This window comes from Schistocerca americana, chromosome 10 (assembly GCF_021461395.2).
Source record: "Schistocerca americana isolate TAMUIC-IGC-003095 chromosome 10, iqSchAmer2.1, whole genome shotgun sequence".
Taxonomy (NCBI): Eukaryota; Metazoa; Arthropoda; class Insecta; order Orthoptera; family Acrididae; genus Schistocerca; species Schistocerca americana.
In genome coordinates this window covers 88,717,396-88,741,241 of record NC_060128.1, presented here as the reverse complement: position 1 = coordinate 88,741,241, position 23,846 = coordinate 88,717,396, and the positions used below count along the sequence as shown (strand labels likewise).

At 46.0% G+C, this 23,846-nt stretch overlaps 1 protein-coding gene across 1 annotated transcript in view; it reads left to right on the top strand.

Annotated features, from left to right (window-relative positions):
• LOC124552513 (multiple epidermal growth factor-like domains protein 11) overlaps positions 1 to 23,846 on the top strand; it is a 159,153-nt gene that overhangs the window by 47,306 nt on the left and 88,001 nt on the right. The window contains exon 3 of the mRNA XM_047126802.1: positions 9,123 to 9,250. Coding sequence (XP_046982758.1) covers positions 9,123 to 9,250 — 128 coding nt within the window. The remainder of the gene's footprint in view (positions 1 to 9,122; positions 9,251 to 23,846) is intronic.

The following is a 23,846-nucleotide window of genomic DNA, read 5'->3' as shown; positions in this document are numbered from 1 at the left end:
CTCTTTCTACAACACAATTGCACACTTGTATTAACAGGGCTCTTAGTTTGTATATAAAGATAGTAACTGTTCTCGAAAGAACAGATACCATTGATGACCATGCAGCTTCTCTAGAACAAATGATAATTAATTGAAACACTCAGCTGCCTACAGGTGTTGTTGTTATACCTCGATGGCGACAGCTGAAAATGTGTGCTCCGACCGGGAGCTTCGAGACAGAGCTGACGGTGCTCAGGTTTCCTACACTACTGGCCATTAAAATTGCAACACCACGAAGATGACGTGCTACACACGCAAAATTTAACCGACAGGAAGAAGATGCTGTGATATGCAAATCATTAGCATTTCAGAGCATTCACGCAAGGTTGGCGCCGGTGGCGACACCTACAACGTGCTGACATGAGGAAAGTTTCCAACTCAATTTCTCATATACAAACAGCAGTTGACCGGCGTTGCCTGGTGATACGATGTTGTGATGCCTCGTGTAAGGACAAGAAATGCGTACCATCACGATTCCGACTTTGATAAAGGTCGGATTGTAGCCTATCGCGATTGCGGTTTATCGTATCGCGAAATTGCTGCTCGCGTTGGTCGAGATCCAATGACTGTTAGCAGAAAATGGAATCGGTGGGTTCAGGAGGGTAATACGGAACGACCTCGTTTCACTAGCAGCCCAGAGTACAGGCATCTTACCCGCATGGCTGTAACGGATCGTGCAGCCACGACTCGATCCCTGAGTCAACACATGGGGACGTTTGCAAGATAACAACCATCTGCACGAACAGTTCTACGACGTTTGCAGCAGCATCGACTATCAGCTCGGAGACCGTGGCTGCGGTTACCCTGTCATTTTTTCGGATGAATTCAGGTTCTGTTTACAGCATCATGATGGTCGCATCCTTCTTTGGTGACATCGCCGTGAATGCGCATTGGAAGCGTGTATTCGTCATCGTCATACTGGCGTATCACCCGGCGTGATGGTATGGGGTGCCATTGGTTACACGTCTCGGTCACCTCTTGTTCGCATTGACGGCACTTTGAACAGTGGACGTTACATTTCCCTGTGAAACCTAACATTTCAGCAGGATAATGCACGACCGCATGTTGCACGTCCTGTACGGGCCTTTCTGGATACAGAAAATGTTCGACTGCTGCCCTGGCCAGCACATTCTCCAGATCTCTCACCAATTGAATACGTCTGGTCAATGGTGGCCGAGCAACTGGCTCGTCACAATACGCCACTCACTACTCTTGATGAACTATGGTATCGTGTTGAAGCTGCATGGGCAGTTGTACCTGTAGACGCCAACCAAGCTCTGTTTGACTCAAAGCCCAGGCGTATGAAGGCCGTTATTAGGGCCTGATTTCTCAGGATGTATGCACCCAAATTGTGTGAAAATGTAATCACATGTCAGTTCTAGTATAATATATTTGTCCAATGAATACCCGTTTATGATCTGCATTTCTTCTTGGTGTAGCAATTTTAATGGCCAGTAGTGTAATTCAAATGTCCAGGCGACACATTATCGTTGACTCACGGTCTAACCGCAATGATGCCAAGCTCACAGCAATCGTAATTGACAATGTCATTGTGTCAGCACGGGAGCACGTAGGGGTCGCCTGTTCTAGAATCCGTGTTCAACAATGAGTGCTGACCTGTGTGCTCTGAAACACTTGTGCCTGAATTTCAGATGTGGCACAATCGCCATCCATAACGCATTACAGTCAAGCCTCTGACCTCCACGTTTTGAGGTGAGGCATAAACGTGATTTCACTGTCTTTGAACTACTTTCCAGAGATTCTCATGGGAGCAGCATATCAGCAACCAACCAGCTTCACCATTTCAGAGATCCTAGTTCCCAGGTCATGGTCCATAACAATCTCTTCTCTGTCAAAGTGGCTTGTGTGTGTATTGATTGAACCAAGGACCCAGAAAAGATACAGAGGCTTCGTCCTGCCATAGTCCTCAGTGGTTCACAACCCCACAACAGGCCACAGCAGTCCACCCACTCCATAGCTGCCCCACACTGAACCCATAGTTAGTGTGCGGTTCGGCCCCCCGTGGATCGCCCCCGCGGGAAGGTCTCATACCTGATCAGTGTAAACCCAAATGTTTGCGTGGTAGAGTAATTACGGCGTAGGCATACATGGAGACAATGTTTGCGTAGCAATGTCGACATAGTGTAACTGAGGCGGAATAAGGGAAACCAGTCCGCATTCCCCGAGGCAGATGGAAAACCGCCTTAAGAACTATTCACAGGCTGGCCGGCACACCGGACCTCGACACTAATCCGCCGGGTGGATTCGTGACGGGGACCGGCACGCCTTCCCACTTGGGAACTAGCGCGTTAGATCGCGCGGCTAGCTGGCCGAGCCGAAGTGGCTTAAGTTGGTGAATTTCTAAATCTGTGTCTACATCTACATCGATTCTCTGCAATCCACCTTACGGCGCGTGGCGGACGCTACCCCATACCGCTCCTATCATTTCCTTTCCTATTCCGGTCACAAATAGACTGAGGGAAAAATGACGATCTACCTCCACACGAGTCCCAGTTTCTCAAATCTTCGTGATCCGCTCACAAATAGACCGAGGGAGAAATGACGATCTACCTCCACATGAGTCCTAATTTCCCAAATCTTTGTGGTCCACTCACAGACCGAGGGAAAAATGACGATCTACCTCCACACGAGTCCTAGTTTCTCAAAACTTCGTGGTCCACTCACAGACCGAGGGGAAAAATGACGATCTACCTCCACACGAGTCCTAGTTTCTCAAATCTTCGTGGTCCACTCACAGACCGAGGGAAAAATGACGATCTACCTCCACACGATTCCTAGTTTCTCAAATCTTCGTGGTCCACTCACAGACCAAGGGAAAAATGACGATCTACCTCCACATGAGTCCTAGTTTCTCAAATCTTCGTGATCCGCTCACAAATAGACCGAGGGAAAAATGACGATCTACCTCCACACGAGTCCTAGCTTCTCAAATCTTCGTGGTCTGCTCACAGACCGAGGGATAAATGACGATCTACCTCCACACGAGTCCTAGCTTCTCAAATCTTCGTGGTCTGCTCACAGACCGAGGGAAAAATGACGATCTACCTCCACACGAGTCCTAGTTTCTCAAATCTTCGTGGTCTGCTCACAGACCGAGGGAAAAATGATGATCTACCTCCACACGATTCCTAGTTTCTCAAATCTTCGTGGTCCACTCACAGACCGAGGGAAAAATGACGATCTACCTCCACACGAGTCCTAGTTTCTCAAATCTTCGTGGTCTGCTCACAGACCGAGGGAAAAATGACGATCTACCTCCACACGAGTCCTAGCTTCTCAAATCTTCGTGGTCTGCTCACAGACCGAGGGAAAAATGACGATCTACCTCCACACGAGTCCTAGCTTCTCAAATCTTCGTGGTCTGCTCACAGACCGAGGGAAAAATGACGATCTACCTCCACACGAGTCCTAGCTTCTCAAATCTTCGTGGTCTGCTCACAGACTGAGGGAAAAATGACGATCTACCTCCACACGAGTCCTAGTTTCTCAAATCTTCGTGGTCTGCTCACAGACCGAGGGAAAAATGACGATCTACCTCCACACGATTCCTAGTTTCTCAAATCTTCGTGGTCCACTCACAGACCGAGGGAAAAATGACGATCTACCTCCACACGAGACCTAGTTTCCCAAATCCTTGTGGCCCACTCACAGACCGAGGGAAAAATGACGATCTACCTCCACACGAGTCCTAGTTTCTCAAATCTTCGTGGTCCACTCACAGACCGAGGGAAAAATGACGATCTACCTCCACACGATTCCTAGTTTCTCAAATCTTCGTGGTCTGCTCACAGACCGAGGGAAAAATGACGATCTACCTCCACACAATTCCTAGTTTCTCAAATCTTCGTGGTCTGCTCACAGACCGAGGGAAAAATGACGATCTACCTCCACACGAGTCCTAGCTTCTCAAATCTTCGTGGTCTGCTCACAGACCGAGGGAAAAATGATGATCTACCTCCACACGAGTCCTAGCTTCTCAAATCTTCGTGGTCTGCTCACAAATAGACCGAGGGGAAAAAATGACGATCTACCTCCACATGAGTCCTAGTGTCCCAAATCTTCGCGGTCTGCTCACAGACCGAGGGAAAAATGACGATCTACCTCCACACGATTCCTAGTTTCTCAAATCTTCGTGGTCTGCTCACAGACCGAGGGAAAAATGACGATCTACCTCCACACGAGTCCTAGCTTCTCAAATCTTAGTGGTCTGCTCACAGACCAAGGGAAAAATGACGATCTACCCCCACATGAGTCCTGTATTGTGAGAAAAGGGCAAGCTCAGTTTCACACCAGTAATGCTTTCTCTAACCATGATGATTCGTGGACGTAAGCTTCTCGGTCTCAAGAAAGTTTATTACATTCGAGCTGAGAATACTTTCAAGGATTGTGCAAATGGAAATGGAAATGAGCGTTTGGCGTCATTGGCCGGGAGGCCCCTCGCGGGGCAGGTCCAGCCGCCATATCGCAGGTCTTATTACATTCGGCGCCACATTGGGCGACCTGCACGCCGGATGGGGATGAAATGATGATGAACACAACACAACACCCAGTCCCTGAGCGGAGAAAATCTCCGACCCAGCCGGGAATCGAACCCGGGCCCAGAGGACGGCAATCCGTCACGCTGACCACTCAGCTACTGGGGCGGACAAGGATTGTGCATAAACTAAACGTTAGGGACATTGGTCTGTAATTTTGCGGGCCTGTTGTTTTGCCCTTCTCATATACTGGAGGCACCTATGCTTTTTACCAATCGTTTCGAACCTCAGGCTGGGCTAGAGATGCGCAATAAGTCCTATCTAGGTAATGGTCCAATGCTGTAGATTAATCTTTGTGAAACTGAAATGGGATTACATCTGAACCTGGCAACTTATTTGTTTTTAAGACTTTCAGTTGTTTCTCTATGCCAGGCATCCTTATTGCTATGGCGTCCATATGGTCCGATGGTCAAATGACTGTATGTTTGTACAATTCTCCTGCTTGAAAGCTTTCTTGAACGCAAATTTTAAAATTTCGGGTTTCGTTTCGCTATCTTCAAATGCCACACCAGGTTGGCCAACAAAGGACTGAATGGAAGCCTTGGACCCGCTTAGCGACTTGAGGTAGGACCAGAATTTTGTCGCGTTCTCTGCCAGGTAAGGTAGGATGGTGGTAGCTGTCATATGCTTCACGCACAGATCTCTTCACAAGTGCACGAATCTCTGCAAACCTTTACTTGCCGTCATTTGTGCGTTCTCTTCTGAACTGAGTGCAACAGCCACTGCTTCCTCAGCAGTTTCCGAATTTCGTTATTAAACCATGGTGAGCCTTTTCCGTCCTTGATCAATCTACTAGGCAAATAATTCTCCAGACCACAAATGTTCCCCATTTGTGACCCATATCGTCACCAGAACGATTCCGCATTTGACTCTGTTCCACTTAAATGTCGCCCTACCTCTTTACCGGCCCACTATGCCAACATGAGCATTAACTTTCCTGGAGGGTAGTGATCCTAATGTTTTGACTCGTGTAAGCGTGACTGATTCATAGTCCTCTTCCATAATGCAGTCGAGAAGTAGCCTTGTGAATTTTCCACCCATGTGCTTCGCAGATGAAGCAGTCGTACAGGACCAAGGTGGAGTGCTGCCCGGGTTACAGCAGAGCATTACAGCCCGATGACTGCCGATCCAGTGCAGGCCCTTTTGATTCATAGTCCTGTCTCGTAACGTAGCTGAGAACGCCCCCCATCAATTTTGCATCTCCTTCTTTTGCAGGTGGTTCAGTCGTACAGGGCCGAGGTGGAGTACTGGCCAGGCTACAGTGGGGCATCATAATCCGACAAATGCCAACCCACCATAGGCACAAGTGACTCATAGTCTTGTCTCATAATATAGCTGAGAACTACCCTATGACAATTTGCACCTTCCTTTTTTTGCAGGTGGTTCAGTCATATAGGATACAGGTGGAGTGCTGGCCAGTCTGCAGTGGGACACCATGATCCGACAACTTCCAACCCACTGTAGGCACAAGTGGCTCTTAGTCTTGTCATGTAATATAGCTGTGAACTGCCCTCGCCAATTTGCACCTTCCATGTTTTTTTGCAGGTGGTTCAGTCATACAGGACAGAGGTGGAGTGCTGCCAATCTACCACAGCCACATGTGGCTAATAGTCTTGTCTCGTAATATAGCTGAGAACTGCCCTTTGTCAAATTGCACCTTCCATGTTTTGCAGGTGGTTCAGTCATACATGACCGAGATGGAGTGCAGCCCAGGCTACAGTGGGGCATCATAATCCAACAACTGCCAACTCACCATAGGCACAAGTGGCTCATAGTCCTGTCTCGTAATATGAGCTACCCTATGCCAATTTGCACCTTCCACGTTTTGTAGGTGGTTCAGTCATACAGGATCGAGGTGGAGTACCGGCCAGGCTGCAGTGGGGCATCGTGATCCGACAACTGCCAACCCACCATACGCACAAGTGATTCATAGTCTTATATCATAATATAGCTGAGAACTACCCTATGTCAATTTGCACCTTCCTTTTTTTGCAGGTGTTTCAGTCATATAGGATACAGGTGGAGTGCTGGCCAGTCTACAGTGGGGCATCATGATCCGACAACTTCCAACCCACTGTAGGCACAAGTGGCTCATAGTCTTGTCATGTAATACAGCTGAGAACTGCCCTACATCAATTTGCACCTTCCATGTTTTGCAGGTGGTTCAGTCATATAGGACAGAGGTGGAGTGCTGTCCAGGCTACGGTGGGCCATAATAATCCGACAGCTGCCAGTCTACCATAGCCACATGTGACTAATAGTCTTGTCTCATAATATAGCTGAGAACTGCCCTCTGTCAAATTGCACCCTCCATGTTTTGCAGGTGGTTCAGTCATACAGGACAGAGGTGGAGTGCTGTCCAGGCTACGGTGGGCCATAATAATCCGACAGCTGCCAGTCTACCATAGCCACATGTGACTAATAGTCTTGTCTCATAATATAGCTGAGAAATGCCCTTTGTCAAATTGCACCTTCCATGTTTTGCAGGTGGTTCAGTCATACATGACCGAGATGGAGTGCAGCCCAGGCTACAGTGGGGCATCATAATCCAACAACTGCCAACTCACCATAGGCACAAGTGGCTCATAGTCCTGTCTCGTAATATGAGCTACCCTATGCTAATTTGCACCTTCCACGTTTTGTAGGTGGTTCAGTCATACAGGATCGAGGTGGAGTACCGGCCAGGCTATAGTGGGGCATCATGATCCAACAACTGCCAACTCACCGTAGGCATATGTGGGTCATAGTCTTGTCTCATAATATTGCTGAGAACTGCACTACATCAATTTGCACCCTCCATGTTTTGCAGGTGCTTCAGTGATACAGGACCGAGGTGGAGCACTGGCCAGGCTACAGCGGGACATCATAATCTGACAACTGCCAACCCACCATACGCACAAGTGATTCATAGTCTTGTCTCATAATATAGCTGAGAACTACCCTATGTCAATTTGCACCTTCCTTTTTTTGCAGGTATTTCAGTCATATAGGATACAGGTGGAGTGCTGGCCAGTCTACAGTGGGGCATCATGATCCGACAACTTCCAACCCACTGTAGGCACAAGTGGCTCATAGTCTTGTCATGTAATACAGCTGAGAACTGCCCTACATCAATTTGCACCTTCCATGTTTTGCAGGTGGTTCAGTCATACAGGACAGAGGTGGAGTGCTGCCAATCTACCATAGCCACATGTGGCTAATAGTCTTGTCTCGTAATATAGCTGAGAACTGCCCTCTGTCAAATTGCACCTTCCATGTTTTGCAGGTGGTTCAGTCATACATGACCGAGATGGAGTGCTGCCCAGGCTACAGTGGGGCATCATAATCCAACAACTGCCAACTCACCACAGGCACAAGTGGCTCATAGTCCTGTCTCGTAATATGAGCTACCCTATGCCAATTTGCACCTTCCACGTTTTGTAGGTGGTTCAGTCATACAGGATCGAGGTGGAGTACCAGCCAGGCTACAGTGGGGCATCATGATCCGACAACTGCCAACTCACCGTATTCATATGTGGGTCATAGTCTTGTCTCATTATATGCTGAGAACTGCACTACATCAATTTGCACCCTCCATGTTTTGCAGGTGCTTCAGTGATACAGGACCGAGGTGGAGCACTGGCCAGGCTACAGCGGGACATCATAATCTGACAACTGCCAACCCACCATACGCACAAGTGATTCATAGTCTTGTCTCATAATATAGCTGAGAACTACCCTATGTCAATTTGCAGCTTCCTTTTTTTGCAGGTGTTTCAGTCATATAGGATACAGGTGGAGTGCTGGCCAGTCTACAGTGGGGCATCATGATCCGACAACTTCCAACCCACTGTAGGCACAAGTGGCTCATAGTCTTGTCATGTAATACAGCTGAGAACTGCCCTACATCAATTTGCACCTTCCATGTTTTGCAGGTGGTTCAGTCATACAGGACAGAGGTGGAGTGCTGCCAATCTACCATAGCCACATGTGGCTAATAGTCTTGTCTCGTAATATAGCTGAGAACTGCCCTCTGTCAAATTGCACCTTCAATGTTTTGCAGGTGGTTCAGTCATACATGACCGAGATGGAGTGCTGCCCAGGCTACAGTGGGGCATCATAATCCAACAACTGCCAACTCACCATAGGCACAAGTGGCTCATAGTCCTGTCTCGTAATATGAGCTACCCTATGCTAATTTGCACCTTCCACGTTTTGTAGGTGGTTCTGTCATACAGGATCGAGGTGGAGTACCGGCCAGGCTACAGTGGGGCATCATGATCCGACAACTGCCAACTCACCGTAGGCATATGTGGGTCATAGTCTTGTCTCATAATATTGCTGAGAACTGCACTACGTCAATTTGCACCCTCCATGTTTTACAGGTGGTTCAGTCATACAGGACTGAGGTGGAGTGTTGCCCGGGCTACAGCAGGGCATCATAATCCCACAACTGCCAACCCACCATAGGCACATGTGGCTCATAGTCTTGTCTCTTAATATAGCTGAGAACTGTCCCAGTCAATTTACACCTTCCACGTTTTGCAGGTGATTCAGTCATACAGGACTGAGGTGGAGTGCTGCCCAGGCTACAGCAGGGCGTCACAATCCCACGACTGTGAACCCGTCTGTGAAGGAGGCTGTGCTCCGAGGCAGGAGTGTTCTGCTCCAGGCAGGTGGGTGTTCAGCTGGGTCAATGTTCACAGTAAATGCTCAGGTTGCAGCTGTAGATCTGCTACCATCCTGTGAGGTGTGGAATTTTTCTTACCCTTGTTTTACACTGACATAAGAAAAGATTGCATTACCAAGGAGGAGTTGTGTGACACATACGGAAGTTTTAACAGAAGTAATATTATAATGTTCTTACAACTTTCAGCATTGTGCATGATAATGATATAAAAACAGAAATCTAGGTAGATCAGAATAAAATAGTACACAGTCAAATGGCAGTTTACTATTTTAAAAAGTTTTGCTTGACTGTAGCTGAAGACTATCAAAAACTTTTTAAACAAATATTTCTACTTCTGAAAGATGATGTTCTACCGTACCTTCCTTCGTCGTCGGCGTTGTCGTTGTTGCCGTGAGGCACCGTTATACCAAGTGGAAAGGCGCGTCGATCTTAGAGCACGAGATATGGTAACCTTAAGTCATTGACAACACACAACGGTCACGGTAGCACCTGATTCCGGAATAGCTGCAGTAGTTAGGATCTACGAACTACCCCTTCTTGACCAGGTCCCCAAAACTTAACTCTTAACGAGATCCCTTCGCAGCAAAGATCGTCTATAAAGGCTTCGTACAACGATAAGAAATGTTACAGTTTATGGAATAAAAACAGATACGACCAAACTGTCTTGTTTCTTCTGTTTTATTTAACGTAACTTTGTTGACAGTTTTATTTCGCATTCACCACTCATTCACACCCTGATGTGGAGTATATGCGAGTGCCTGAACCCTAACTCCCAAGTTCCATCGAAACCCTTTGATGAACAATTTTGGTTGCTCGACACCAACAGTCAATGATAATGATACAATATTTTGTTCTTGACTCTTCCAGTTTAGCCATCGCCCTCCACGAATATTTTTAGGCCGCTATTATTAAGAATTCGCGTAAAAGTTAACGTTTTTCTCCTTTTCATAAATTGGAGCCCCCTCTCTGCGATATAATTTTTAAAAAACCGGTCTCAATACCGCGTCCCTCGTGAGATGCGTATAGATTTATCCCGGAATTTACCGCCCTGTAGGTGTACTCAATTTAATGACCACACTTCGCTATCCGCGATTTCGTGTAACTAATTATCCTTTTGTTACTCTGATCGTATACCGTAATTATCTAAGACTCGCCCTTATATTTTTTCATAACGCACAATTAGCACTTCTTTACTTGTTTATTTCTAAGAGTAAACGAAAAAATGACGCCGTATCATCGGCTTCGTCGATATAAAGCAAAACATCTCAATATGCCCAATTTTATCTCTTCTTATAGGATCGACTACCTTACTCATTAATTCACTACATATTATTTCCAATAACACTAAACAGGTATCGCCGTTATATTTTAATTGTATTCAAAAGCATATTATTATTACATATACAGGGTGATTCAAAAAGAATACCACAACTTTAAAAATGTGTATTTAATAAAAGAAACATAATATAACCTTTTGTTATACATCATTACAAAGAGTATTTAAAAAGCTTTTTTTCACTCAAAAACAAGTTCAGAGATGTTCAATATGGCCCCCTCCAGACACACGAGCAATATCAACCCGATACTCCAACTCGTTCCACACTCTCTGTAGCATATCAGGCGTAACAGTTTGGATAGCTGCTGTTATTTCTCGTTTCAAATCATCAATGGTGGCTGGGAGAGGTGGCCGAAACACCATATCCTTAACATACCCCCATATGACAAATAGCAGGGGGTAAGATCAGGGCTTCTTGGAGGCCAGTGATGAAGTGCTCTGTCACGGGCTGCCTGGCGGCCGATCCATCGCCTCGGGTAGTTGACGTTCAGGTAGTTACGGACAGATAAGTGCCAATGTGGTGGCGCTCCATCCTGCTGAAATATGAATTGTTGTGCTTCTTGTTCGAGCTGAGGGAACAGCCAATTCTCTAACATCTCCAGATACTGTAGTCCAGTTACAGTAGCACCTTCGAAGAAAAAGGGACCAAAAACTTTATTGGCTGAAATGGCGAACAAATGTACAACTAAATGAAACTTTATAGCTCCCTTAATTCGCCGACACATAGTGCTTAGCTCTGCCTTTTGTCGTTGCAGAGTTTTAAATTTCTAAAGTTGTGGTATTCTTTTTGAATCACCCTGTATATTATTATATATATTATTATATTATATATTATATATATAATATATTTTATATATTATATATATTATATTATATATATATATATATATATATTATATATATAGAGGGTTTATACAAGGGCGTTGTACTTGAGGACAATATTATGGAAATGGAAGAGGATGTAGATGAAGATGAAATGGGAGATAAGATACTGCGTGAAGAGTTTGACAGAGCACTGAAAGACCTGAGTCGAAACAAGGCCCCGGGACTAGACAACATTCCATTAGAACTACTGATGGCCTTGGGAGAGCCAGTCATGACAAAACTCTACCATCTGGTGAGCAAGATGTATGAGACAGGCGAAATACCCTCAGACTTCAAGAAGAATATAATAATTCCAATCCCAAAGAAAGCAGGTGTTGACAGATGTGAAAATTACCGAACTATCAGTTTAATAAGTCACAGCTGCAAAATACTAACGCGAATTCTTTAGAGACGAATGGAAAAACTGTTAGAAGTGGACCTCGGGGAAGATCAGTTTGGATTCCGTAGAAATGTTGGAACACGTGAGGCAATACTAACCTTACGACTTATCTTAGAAGAAAGATTAAGAAAAGGCAAACCTACGTTTCCAGCATTTGTAGACTTAGAGAAAGCTTTCAAATTCTGAAGGTGGCAGGGGTAAAATACAGGGAGCGAAAGGCTATTTACAATTTTTACAGAAACCAGATGGCAGTTATAAGAGTCGAGGGGCATGAAAGCGAAGCAGTGGTTGGGAAAGGAGTGAGACAGGGTTGTAGCCTCTCCCCGATGTTATTCAATCTGTATATTGAGCAAGCAGTAAAGGAAACAAAAGAAAAGTTCAGAGTAGGTATTAAAATCCATGGAGAAGAAGTAACACCTTTGAGGTTCGCCGATTACATTGTAATTCTGTCAGAGACAAATGGTTCAAATGGCTCTGAGCACTATGGGACTCAACTGCTGAGGTCATTAGTCCCCTAGAACTTAGAACTAGTTAAACCTAACTAACCTAAGGACATCACAAACATCCATGTCCGAGGCAGGATTCGAACCTGCGACCGTAGCGGTCTTGCGGTTCCAGACTGCAGCGCCTTTAACCGCACGGCCACTTCGGCCGGCTGTCAGAGACAGCAAAGGACTTGGAAGAGCAGTTGAACGGAATGGACAGTGTCTTGAAAGGAGGATATAAGATGAACATCAACAAAAGCAAAACGAGGATAATGGAATGTAGTCAAATTAAATAGGGTGATGCTGAGGGTATTAGATTAGGAAATGAGACACTTAAAGTAGTACAGGAGTTTTGCTATTTAGGGAGTTAAATAACTGATGATGGTCGAAGTAGAGAGGATATAAAATGTAGACTGGCAATGGCAAGGAAAGCGTTTCTGAAGAAGAGGAATTTGTTAACATCGAGTATAGATTTAAGTGTCAGGAAGTCGTTTCTGAAAGTATTTGTATGGAGTGTAGCCATATATGGAAGTGAAACATGGACGATAACCAGTTTGGACAAGAAGAGAATAGAAGCTTTCGAAATATGGTGCTACAGCAGAATGCTGAAGATAAGGTGGGTAGATCACGTAACTAATGAGGAGGTATTGAATAGAATTGGGTAGAAGAGCAGTTTGTGGCACAACTTGACTAGAAGAAGGGATCGGTTGGTAGGACATGTTTTGAGGCATCAAGGGATCACAAATTTAGCATTGAAGGGCAGCGTGGAGGGTAAAAATCGTAGAGGGAGACCAAGAGATGAATACACTAAGCAGATTCAGAAGGATGTAGGTTGCAGTAGGTACTGGGAGATGAAGAAGCTTGCACAGGATAGAGTAGCATGGAGAGCTGCATCAAACCAGTCTCAGGACTGAAGACCACAACAACAATAACATTATTATTATTACAGGGCTATTACAAATGATTGAAGCGATTTCATAAATTCACTGTAGCTCCATTCATTGACATATGGTCACGACACACTACAGATACGTAGAAAAACTCAAAGTTTTGTTCGGCTGAAGCCGCACTTCAGGTTTCTGCCGTCAAAGCGCTCGAGAGCGGAGTGAGACAAAATGGCGACAGGAGCCGAGAAAGCGTATGTCGTGCTTGAAATGCACTCACATCAGTCAGTCATAACAGTGCAACGACACTTCAGGACGAAGTTCAACAAAGATCCACCAACTGCTAACTCCATTCGGCGATGGTATGCGCAGTTTAAAGCTTCTGGATGCCTCTGTAAGGGGAAATCAACGGGTCGGCCTGCAGTGAGCGAAGAAACGGTTGAACGCGTGCGGGTAAGTTTCACGCATAGTGATGTGAAAGATTCAGTGTTTAAACCTCCTCTACCAAGAAACGTGCCAGAACTGCGAGCTCGCATCAACGATGCTTTCGAACTCATTGATGGGGACATGCTGCGCCGCGTGTGGGAGGAACTTGATTATCGGCTTGACGTCTGCCGAATCACTAAAGGGGCACATATCGAACATTTGTGAATGCCTAAAAAAACTTTTTGGGTTTTTGTATGTGTGTGCAAAGCATTGTGAAAATATCTCAAATAATAAAGTTATTGTAGAGCTGTGAAATCGCTTCAATCATTTGTAATAACCCCGTATTAGTATGACCGACCAAATCGTAACAAATCGCGCGGCGTGCGTTTATAACGATAGCTTTACACTCGCCCAGCCTTTATTCATGCAATATTATATAAAAAAATACATACAGGACCGGAAGATCGACCTCTCTACCGTAACCAATAGAGGCAAATACGCTATTCAAGTTCCGTTACATCTATCTTGACTCGTGTTGTTACAATGTCTATTCAGATTTTGTGACAGTTGGGTAAGGGTGTCGCTAGTGGCGCCACTATGAGGATACAAAGGGGGTTTGCTTTAAATACAGGCTGTAACGGTTGTGAGCGTTAGTTACCTTTGAGACTGGACATGGTGGGGTGGTGTTAGTCAAGAATGCCTTTCAGGCGGCAAAGACGCCAACACCTTACCGATTTTGAGCTAGGTCGTTTAAGGGGGCTATGAGAAGGTGGATGTTCCCTCCGTGATGTTGCAGGAAGACTAGGAGGAATGTAGGCACTGTGCATGAATGCAGGCAGTGCTGGTCCCGAGAATGTACAGTCGCAAATAGGCCAGGCACCAGTCGACCACATGCATTACTGAGAGTTAAGACCACAGTGTTTGGGGGGTGGCTGTAGCGCATCGTACTGCATCTGCAGAGCAAGTTGAACAGCAACTGGCACCGCAGCATGTATTTCACTGACGCCAGACCAGCACCAACTGCAACTTCAGTGGTGTCGTTTGTTTTGTTTAAGGGCGCAATAATATCTAGGGTCATACGGTTCCACGTCAGAACTGTAGAACACAGAGACAAAGAAAGAAGTTAAAAACGGAATGAGATTTTCACTCTGCAGCGGAGTGTGCGCTGATATGAAACTTCCTGGCCGATTAAAACTCTGTGCCCGACCGAGACTCGAACTCGGGACCTTTGCCTTTCGCTCTACCATCTGAGCTACCGAAGCAAGTACCGGGCGTGAGTCGTGCTTCGGTAGCTCAGATGCTAGAGCACTTGCCCGCGAAAGGCAAAGGTCACGAGTTCGAGTCTCGGTCGGGCACACAGTTTTAATCGGCCAGGAAGTTTCATATCAGCGCACACTCCGCTGCAGAGTGAAAATCTCATTCCGGAAATATCCCCCAGGCTGTGGCTAAGCCATGTCTCCGCAATATCCTTTCTTTCAGGAGTGCTAGTTCTGCAAGGTTCGCAGGAGAGCTTCTGTAAAGTTTGGAAGATAGGAGACGAGGTACTCGCAGCAGTAAAGCTGTGAGTACCGGGCGTGAGTTGTGCTTCGGTAGCTCAGATGGTAGAGCACTTGCCCGCGAAAGGCAAAGGTCCCGAGTTCGAGTCTCGGTCGGGCACACAGTTTTAATCTGCCAGGAAGTTTCAAGTTAAAAACGATTACACGCTAAACCCAGTCGACGTGGAGAAAGTTCTATAAAATACCCCGCAGTCTGGGGCGATCCTAGAAATCGGTCAAGGGGGGGTGGAATGGTTTTGGGGCAATGGAATATCGCTTAACAAAAGGAGAGCAGAGTTGGGGTCCTTCACCGACAAATTGGTAAAATTTGGTGTTGCTTAAAGCAGTTTTTGGTAACTGTTTTGGAGTTCCGTGTAAAAACGTGTCTACAGAATGTGTGTGGCCGGAAAAATAATACGATTTGACCCACATGTCCGGCGATTTCGAAGTTTTGGTCTGGGGTCAGCAATTTAAGTGTTGGTAGGCATACCCGGCATATTTAGCTTTCTTGATTATTGTAACTGGCACTTGTACATTACTATACATCCAGTGTATATTAATAAATAATAAGACGCCCATTTTAAGTTGAATGATATTTATTAGTTTAGATAGTAAGCAATTTTCCACTCTTATTCTTTTGTTAAAATGTGTTTGAAATACATTGCAACCTATATTCTTAGATAATTATACAAAAATGATTGAATTTGTTGAAGTGGGATGCGCTGATTTCTGAAGTCATTTTATCCGGTATAATATGATACTCTATTGGGGGGGGGAGATATAGACACCATAGCTCGCCCCCCCCCCCCCCCCCCCCCCCGTTGCTGCCGCCCCTGCCCGTAGAGAAACGGATATCCTGAACTAAAAATTAAATGTCATTCGCTATATTGCTACGACGGATAAAAAATAAAACGCGGTCGATACCCCGCGCGTCGTTCGTTAAAACGGCCGATAACTCGCACGGCAAACACAAACGAGAACGTTGTTGTTGTTGTGGTCTTCAGTCCAGAGACTGGTTTGATGCAGCTCTCCATGCTACTCTATCCTGTGCAAGCTTCTTCATCTCCCAGTACTCACTGCATCCTACATCCTTCTGAATCTGCTTAGTGTATTGATCTCTTGGTCTCCCTCTACGATTTTTACCCTCCACGCTGCCCTCCAATGCTAAATTTGTGATCCCTTGATGCCTCAAAACATGTCCTACCAACCGGTCCCCTCTTCTTGTGAAGTTGTGCCACAAACTCCTCTTCTCCCCAATCCTATTCAATACCTCCTCATTAGTTACGTGATCTACCCACCTTATCTTCAGCATTCTTCTGTAGCACCACATTTCGAAAGCTTCTATTCTCTTCTTGTCCAAACTGGTTATCGTCCATGTTTCACTTCCATACATGGCTAAACTCCATACAAATACTTTCAGAAACGACTTCCTGACACTTAAATCTATACTCGATGCTAACGAGAACGTAAGGGGTTAAAAAAAGGCATTTCGTCAGCAAATGGACGCAATGAGCACGGTGGTGGATCACCACTAAACAAGTGCTGATGGCTAAGAAGACAGTGCCCGATATGCAACCTAGTTTAAATGTTCTCCTCCCGTGGCCGTGCGGTTCTAGGCGCTGCAGTCTGGAACCGCGAGACCGCTACGGTTGCAGTTTCGAATCCTTCCTCGGGCATGGATGTGTGTGATGTCCTTAGGTTAGTTAGGTTTAACTAGTTCTAAATTCTAGGGGACTGATGACTTCAGAAGTTAAGTCTCATAGTGCTCAGAGCCATTTTTTGAAACCTGCTGACAGACGGCTATATAGTGGCCATCGGAGGGAATGGAAGAACTCGCGGGGTGAGGTACGAGGACTGCAGCGTTGGCAGCAGCGTCAGCAGCCTTGTTTTTTGTCAGATAGAAACCTACGTCAACACCACAGTGGCTCCATCAAGAGTGAGTGAGTGAGAGCTTTCATGGACTCGTTGCACTAAAGAATGGACAGTTTACAGCACACACACGCTCTGAATGGCACTGTGAGCAGATGACGCAATTGAGAAGCCTGTGTCACCGGATGTACTGTGTGGCCTGATACAGGGCAAAGAGCCCTGCTGTAAATACTGAGCAGTGTTCCGGAAGCTGATACCATGTGTTGGTGACAATGACAAAGGCACACCCGACACGATCAGTGCGAGAGTCATTAGTGTACACAAAGGTAGTATCGCAAAGTTCTGTGCGGAGGTCGTGGAACTGAAGGCGATAGGAAGCGAATGAAGGTCAAGGTGAACATGGGCCATTGGACGAAGCCAAGGTGGTAAAGGGTTTACACCAACCGGGAAAGTGCCAGGCAGCGTGAAGTTAAGCCACTGGAGCACAAGCTGAAACCAACTCCAGGAGCTAACAGAGAAGAGGAATTTGCTCCTTACTGGCTATCAAGGGAGTCATCAAAGAAGGAGGCATAGGATTGATGGCCACGCATGGCAGACTAGTTAAAATGGTTCAAATGGCTCTGAGCACTATGGGACTAAACATCTGAGGTCATCAGTCCCCTGCCGGCCGGGGTGGCCGAGCGGATCTAGGTGCTACAGCCTGGAACCGCGCGACTGCTAGGTCGCAGGTTCGAATCCTGCCTCGGACATGGATGTGTGTGATGTCCTTAGGTTAGTTAGGTTTAAGTAGTTCTAAGTTTTGGGGACTGATGACCTCAGATGTTAAGTCTCATAGTGCTCAGAGCCATTTGAACCATTTTTTCATCAGTCCCCTAGAGCTTAGAACTGCTTAAACCTAACTAAGCTAAGGACATCACACACATCCATGCCCGAGGCAGGATTCGAACCTGCGACCGTAGCAGTCGCGCGGTTCTGAAGCGCCTAGATCCGCTCGACCACAGCGGCCGGCATGGCAGAATAGCGGCCTGTATATCTGCTGAGGAGAAAGTCACTGTGGTAGAACAGCGGTACTTTGGCAGGTTCTGCATACAGACAGTCAACCAGGCTAGTGTAACAGGCACCAGTGGCCAAACGGATGCCACGATGGTGGATAGTATTGAGACGGCGCAAGAGGGACGAACGTGCAGATGCATAAACGAAACACCCGTACTCTAGCCTCGAATGGACAAGGGACCAGAACAAACGGAGGAGGGTGGTTCATTCTCCTCATCAGGAAGTACAGCTGACGACACACAGGACATTGAGAGACAGCAGTTCAGTGGTGTGAAGTGACAGCTTGTTGGAGGGTTGGGCAAATGTCTGTCTTGTTTTCTAATGAAAGGTGGTCCTGCCTTGGTGCCAATGACGCCCGTGTGTTTGATTGGAAGGGGCCAGCTGAGAGCCTGCCACCAACCTGTCTGCACGATAGACACACAAGGATCTGAAGTTACGGTCTGGGATGGGATTTCGTATGACAGTAAGATCATAATGTAGCAAATTATTACTGGTTTGAAAGCATAGCTTGCCGTGGAGTCGGGAGGGCAGATTTTGGTTGTCTCGGTGGCACAGTTGACGCTGGCTACTGGTCCTGGCGAGCAGTGTACTCGACTAATGCTGCAAAATAAAAAAATGGCGCTAAGCACTATGGGACTTAACATGTAAGGTCATCAGTCCCGTAAACCTAGAACCAATTAAACCTAACTAACCTAAGGACATCACGCACAGCCATGCCCGAGGCAGGATTCAAACCTGCGACCGTAGCAGCAGCGCGGTTGCGGACTGAAGCGCATAGAACCTCTCGGCCACAATGGTCGGCTGCTAATGCTGCGTGCAATACATTACACGTACTCACTACGGATCTGCAGGAGTACTTTTAAATATTAATCGATCATTTTCATACTCATTGTAGCAAATTCTATGGATAACACAACCGCACTATTCAAAATTTCAAATCGATAACTTCAGTATTTCCGGAAATTTTTACCTAAAACACGCAATAACTGTGGTGGCATTGTGAAACCGAGTTAGGAACTGTAATGTATTCATGTACGAGTATAGTATCAATTGAAACTACAACGAAGAAAATATTGTTGTTATGGTCTTCAGTCCAGAGACTGGTTTGATGCAGCTCTCCATGCTACTCTATCGTGTGCAAGTTTCTTCATCTCCCAGTACCTACTGCAACCTACATCCTTCTGAGTCTCTTTAGTGTATTCATCTCTTGGTCTCCTTCTACGATTTTTACCCTCCACGATGCCCTCCAATGCTAAACTGGTGATCCCTTGATGCCTCAGAATATGTCCTACCAACCGATCCCTTCTTCTAGTCAAGTTGTGCCACAAACTCCTCTTCTTTCCAATTCTATTCAATACCTCCTCATTAGTTATGTGATCTACCCATCTAATCTTCAGCATTCTTCTGTAGCACCACATTTCGAAAGCTTCTATTCTTGTCCAAACTAGTTATCGTCCACGTTTCACTTCCATACATGGCTACACTCCATACAAATACTTTCAGAAAAGACTTCCTGACACTTAAATCTATACTCGATGTTAACAAATTTCTCTTCTTCAGAAACGCTTACCTTGCCATTGCCAGTGTACATTTTATATCCTCTCTACTTCGACCATCATTAGTTATTTTGCTCCCCAAAGCGAAGAGGATACGTTTACATAATCTAATTTTCTGGAATTTTCTTTAGTTTCATTACCAGAGATACCTGACGTAATTAAAAGTACCTTGGAAAACTATTATTTCATCGTGTTTTGGTTGTGTCAGTGTTTTGCGAGGCAGAGAGTGAATGGAGGACATTCGTAGAGTGAGAAGGTGACACTTTGTTAAAATTGTATGCGCGACAGAGTTGTTGTGCATTAGGAGAATTTGTGACGTGTGTCCCAGTGAGCTTGATTTTGTAAAAGGCAGCCAGAAGGGGCGTTGAGTATTAAATTAATTAGTAATTCATTTTGTGGAAAGGAATCTTATTTTGTTCTCATTAAATTCAATTTAGTTTCTGAATTATGAGACTTCTAGTCTAAACTACTCGTGACAATCTGATTGACTGCCATTAGATATGCCGAGATTATAGGGGTGCTCGAGATGATCTGAATGGCTTTGTAACAGGCTACACAGTAGCGATTCAGCATTTCCCGCACATTTCAGTAGGGCCTTGTGCCTCAGATCTACGAGCCGGCATTATCGCTCAGGAGCCGTCTTCGGGTGAACAGTTATATTGAATCGCGGTGATCAAATTTGTACCAAAATCAAGAAATTCGCGCGTTTGATCGGTTCTCGTGTCGCTGACGAAAGGCGAGTACAGTGTTGAGTATTTGGTAGAAGTTTTAGCATTGTGAGTGGTTTATTTTAGGAGATATTTTCGTGTGAACATTTCATGTCGTCCATAAACTCCATGCGGCGTGTTTCGAGCAGATAACGAGACATTATGATGAGCACATCTTTGCAGGACGCCTACTGAACGAATGAATGTATTAACTCGCGAATCGTAGTGGATCAGTGACTGTTTAAGGACGTTCAAAATATCAGGTCGAACTAAATGTCTTCTGGCTGCTTTCGGGTATGAAAATGTAACAGAGGCAGTCAGTAACATTGCATAAATGATGTAATATTAAATACGAACTTGATAGCCGTTTTCCTTGTTGTGAAGCCGGCCATGTGGCCGATCGGCTCTAGGCGCTTCAATCTGGAACCGCGCACCCGCTACGGTCGCAGGATCGAATCCTGCCTCGGGCATGGATGTGTGTCATGTCCTTCGATTAGTTACGGGACTGATGGCCTCAGATGGTAAGTCCCATGATGCCAGACTGAGATTCATTGGAAGAATCCTAAGGAAATGCAATCCGAAAACAAACGAAGTAGGTTACAGTACGCTTGTTCGCCCACTGCTTGAATATTGCTCACCAGTGTGGGATCCGTACGAGATAGGGTTGATAGAAGAGATAGAGAAGATCCAACGGAGAGCAGCGCGCTTCGTTACAGGATCATTTAGTAATCATGAAAGCGTTACGGAGATGATAGATAAACTCCAGTGGAAGACTCTGCAGGAGAGACGCTCAGTAGCTCGGTACGGGCTTTTGTTGAAGTTTCGTGAACATACCTTCACCGAGGAGTCAAGCAGTATATTGCTCCCTCCTACATATATCTCGCGAAGAGACCATGAGGATAAAATCAGAGAGATTAGAGCCCACACAGAGGCATACCGACAATCCTTCTTTCCACGAATAATACGAGACTGGAATAGAAGGGAGAACCGATAGAGGTAATCAAGGTACCCTTCGCCACACACCGTTAGGTGGCTTGCGGAGTATGGATGTAGATGTAGATGGTGCTCAGAGCCTTGTTGTGAAGACAATAAACCAACTTAAAGGATATTTTAGACATTTTTATCAAACGAGTCATGCAAGAATCCTGAACGATCGATAGTTAAACTAACTATTAGCTACTGCTTTTAACTTTTACCTGCTGCCCATGGACTGGATTATGTGGCTTTGCAGGTATTTAGTCGAATTTTCGTCAACGCAGCTTTTGTTGGCCAGTATCTACCATCGCAGAGTGAAGCGACAGACAACCTGAAACCTATCCAGGTAGGTGGATTGATCGTTTAGGGGATAGTGAGAAACCAATCCGCTCCGCCGCACTCTCTCGTGGTTATCCCAAACATGATGACTCCAACTTTGCTGATTCGTTCTGTTGTGTTGCCAGCCATGAACAGCATTCTAGGGGGTGTTTTTCAACAGGATAACGTTCGCTATTCTAACCCAACATGTTCTACAGAGTATCCACATGTAGCCTTGGCCTGCTCAATCACCAAATCTGTCGCCCATTGAGCACATAAGCGGACTACATCGGACGGCAACTCTACCGTCATCCACAAACAGCATTAACCGTCCCTGTACTGACCGACCGTGTGTAACAGGTATATACACTACTGGCCATTAAAACTGCTACACCACGAATATGACGTGCTACAGACGCGAAATTTAACCGACAGGAAGAAGATGCTGTGATACGCAAATGATTAGCTTATCAGAGCATTCAAACAAGGTTGGCGCCGGTGGCGACACCTACAACGTGCTGACATGACGAAAGTTTCAAACCGATCTCTCATACACAAAAAGCAGTTGACCGGCGTTGCCTGGTGAAACGTTGTTGTGATGCCTCGTGTAAGGACGAGAAATGCGTACCATCACGTTTCCGACTTTGATAAAGGTCGAATTGTAGCCTACCGCGATTGCGGTTTATCGTATCGCGACATTGCTGCTCGCGTTGGTCGAGATCCAATGACTGTTAGCAGAAGATGGTATCTGTGGGTTCAGGAGGGTAATACGGAACGCCGTGCTGGATCCCAACGGCCTCGTATCACTAGCAGTCGAGATGACAGGCATCTTATCCGCATGGCTGTAACGGATCGTGCAGCCACGTCTCGATCCCTGAGTCAACAGATGGGGACGTTTGCAAGACAACAACCATCTGCACCAACAGTTCGACGACGTTTACAGCAGCATGGACTATCGGCTCGGAGACCGTGGCTGCGGTTACCCTTGACGCTGCATCACAGACAGGAGCGCCTGCGATGGTTTACTCAACGACGAAGCTGGGTGCACGAATGGCAAAACGTCATTTTTTCGGATGAATCCAGGTTCTGTTTACAGCATTACGATGGTCGCATCCGTGTTTGGCGACATCGCGGTGAACGCACATTGGAAGCGTGTATTCGTCATCGCCATACTGGCGTATCACCTGGCGTGATGGTATGGGGTGCCATTGGTTACATGTCTCGGTCACCTCTTGTTCGCATTGACGGCACTTTGAAGAGTGGACGTTACATTTCAGATGTGTTACGACCTGTGCCTCTACCCTTCATTCGATCCCTGCGAAACCCTACATTTCAGCAGGATAATGCACGACCGCATGTTGCAGGTCCCGTACGAGCCTTTCTGGATACAGAAAATGTTCGACTGCTGCCCTGGGCAGCCCATTCTCCAGATCCCCCACCAACTGAAAACGTCTGGTCAATGGTGGCCAAGCAACTGACTCGTCACAATACACCAGTCACTACTCTTGATGAACTGTGGTATCTTGTTGAAGCTGCATGGGCAGCTGTACCCGTACACGCTAACCAAGGTCTGTTTGACTCAATGCCCAGGCGTATCAAGGCCATTATTACGGCCAGAGGTGGTTGTTCTGGGTACTGATTTCTCAGGATCTATGCACCCAAATTGCGTGAAAATGTAATCACATGTCAGTTCTAGTATAATATATTTGTCCAATGAATACCCGTTTATCGTCTGCATTTCTTCTTGGTACAGCTATTTTAATGGCCATTAGTGTAACTCCATCCCATAAACTAACATGCGGCACGTGTGCAACAGTCCATGGACGTTTGCATGCTTGAATGCAACATTCTGGTCGGTACACCAGTTATTAATATACCAGCATTTTACATTTTCAGTGGCTGAACTCACGCTTACCTTAACATGTGATATTGTAAATGCCCGCCGGAGAGGCCGAGCGGTTCTAGGCGCTACAGTCTGAAACCGCACGACCGCTATGGTCGCAGGTTCGAATACTGCCTCGAGCATGGATTTGTGTGATGTCCTTAGGTTAGTTAGGTTTAAGTAGTTCTAACGTCTAGGGGACCGATGACCTCAGAAGTTAGGTCCTACAGTGCTCAGAGCCATTTGGACCATTTTTTTTTATCTTGCAATGTTAATCCCTTGAATGTATTAC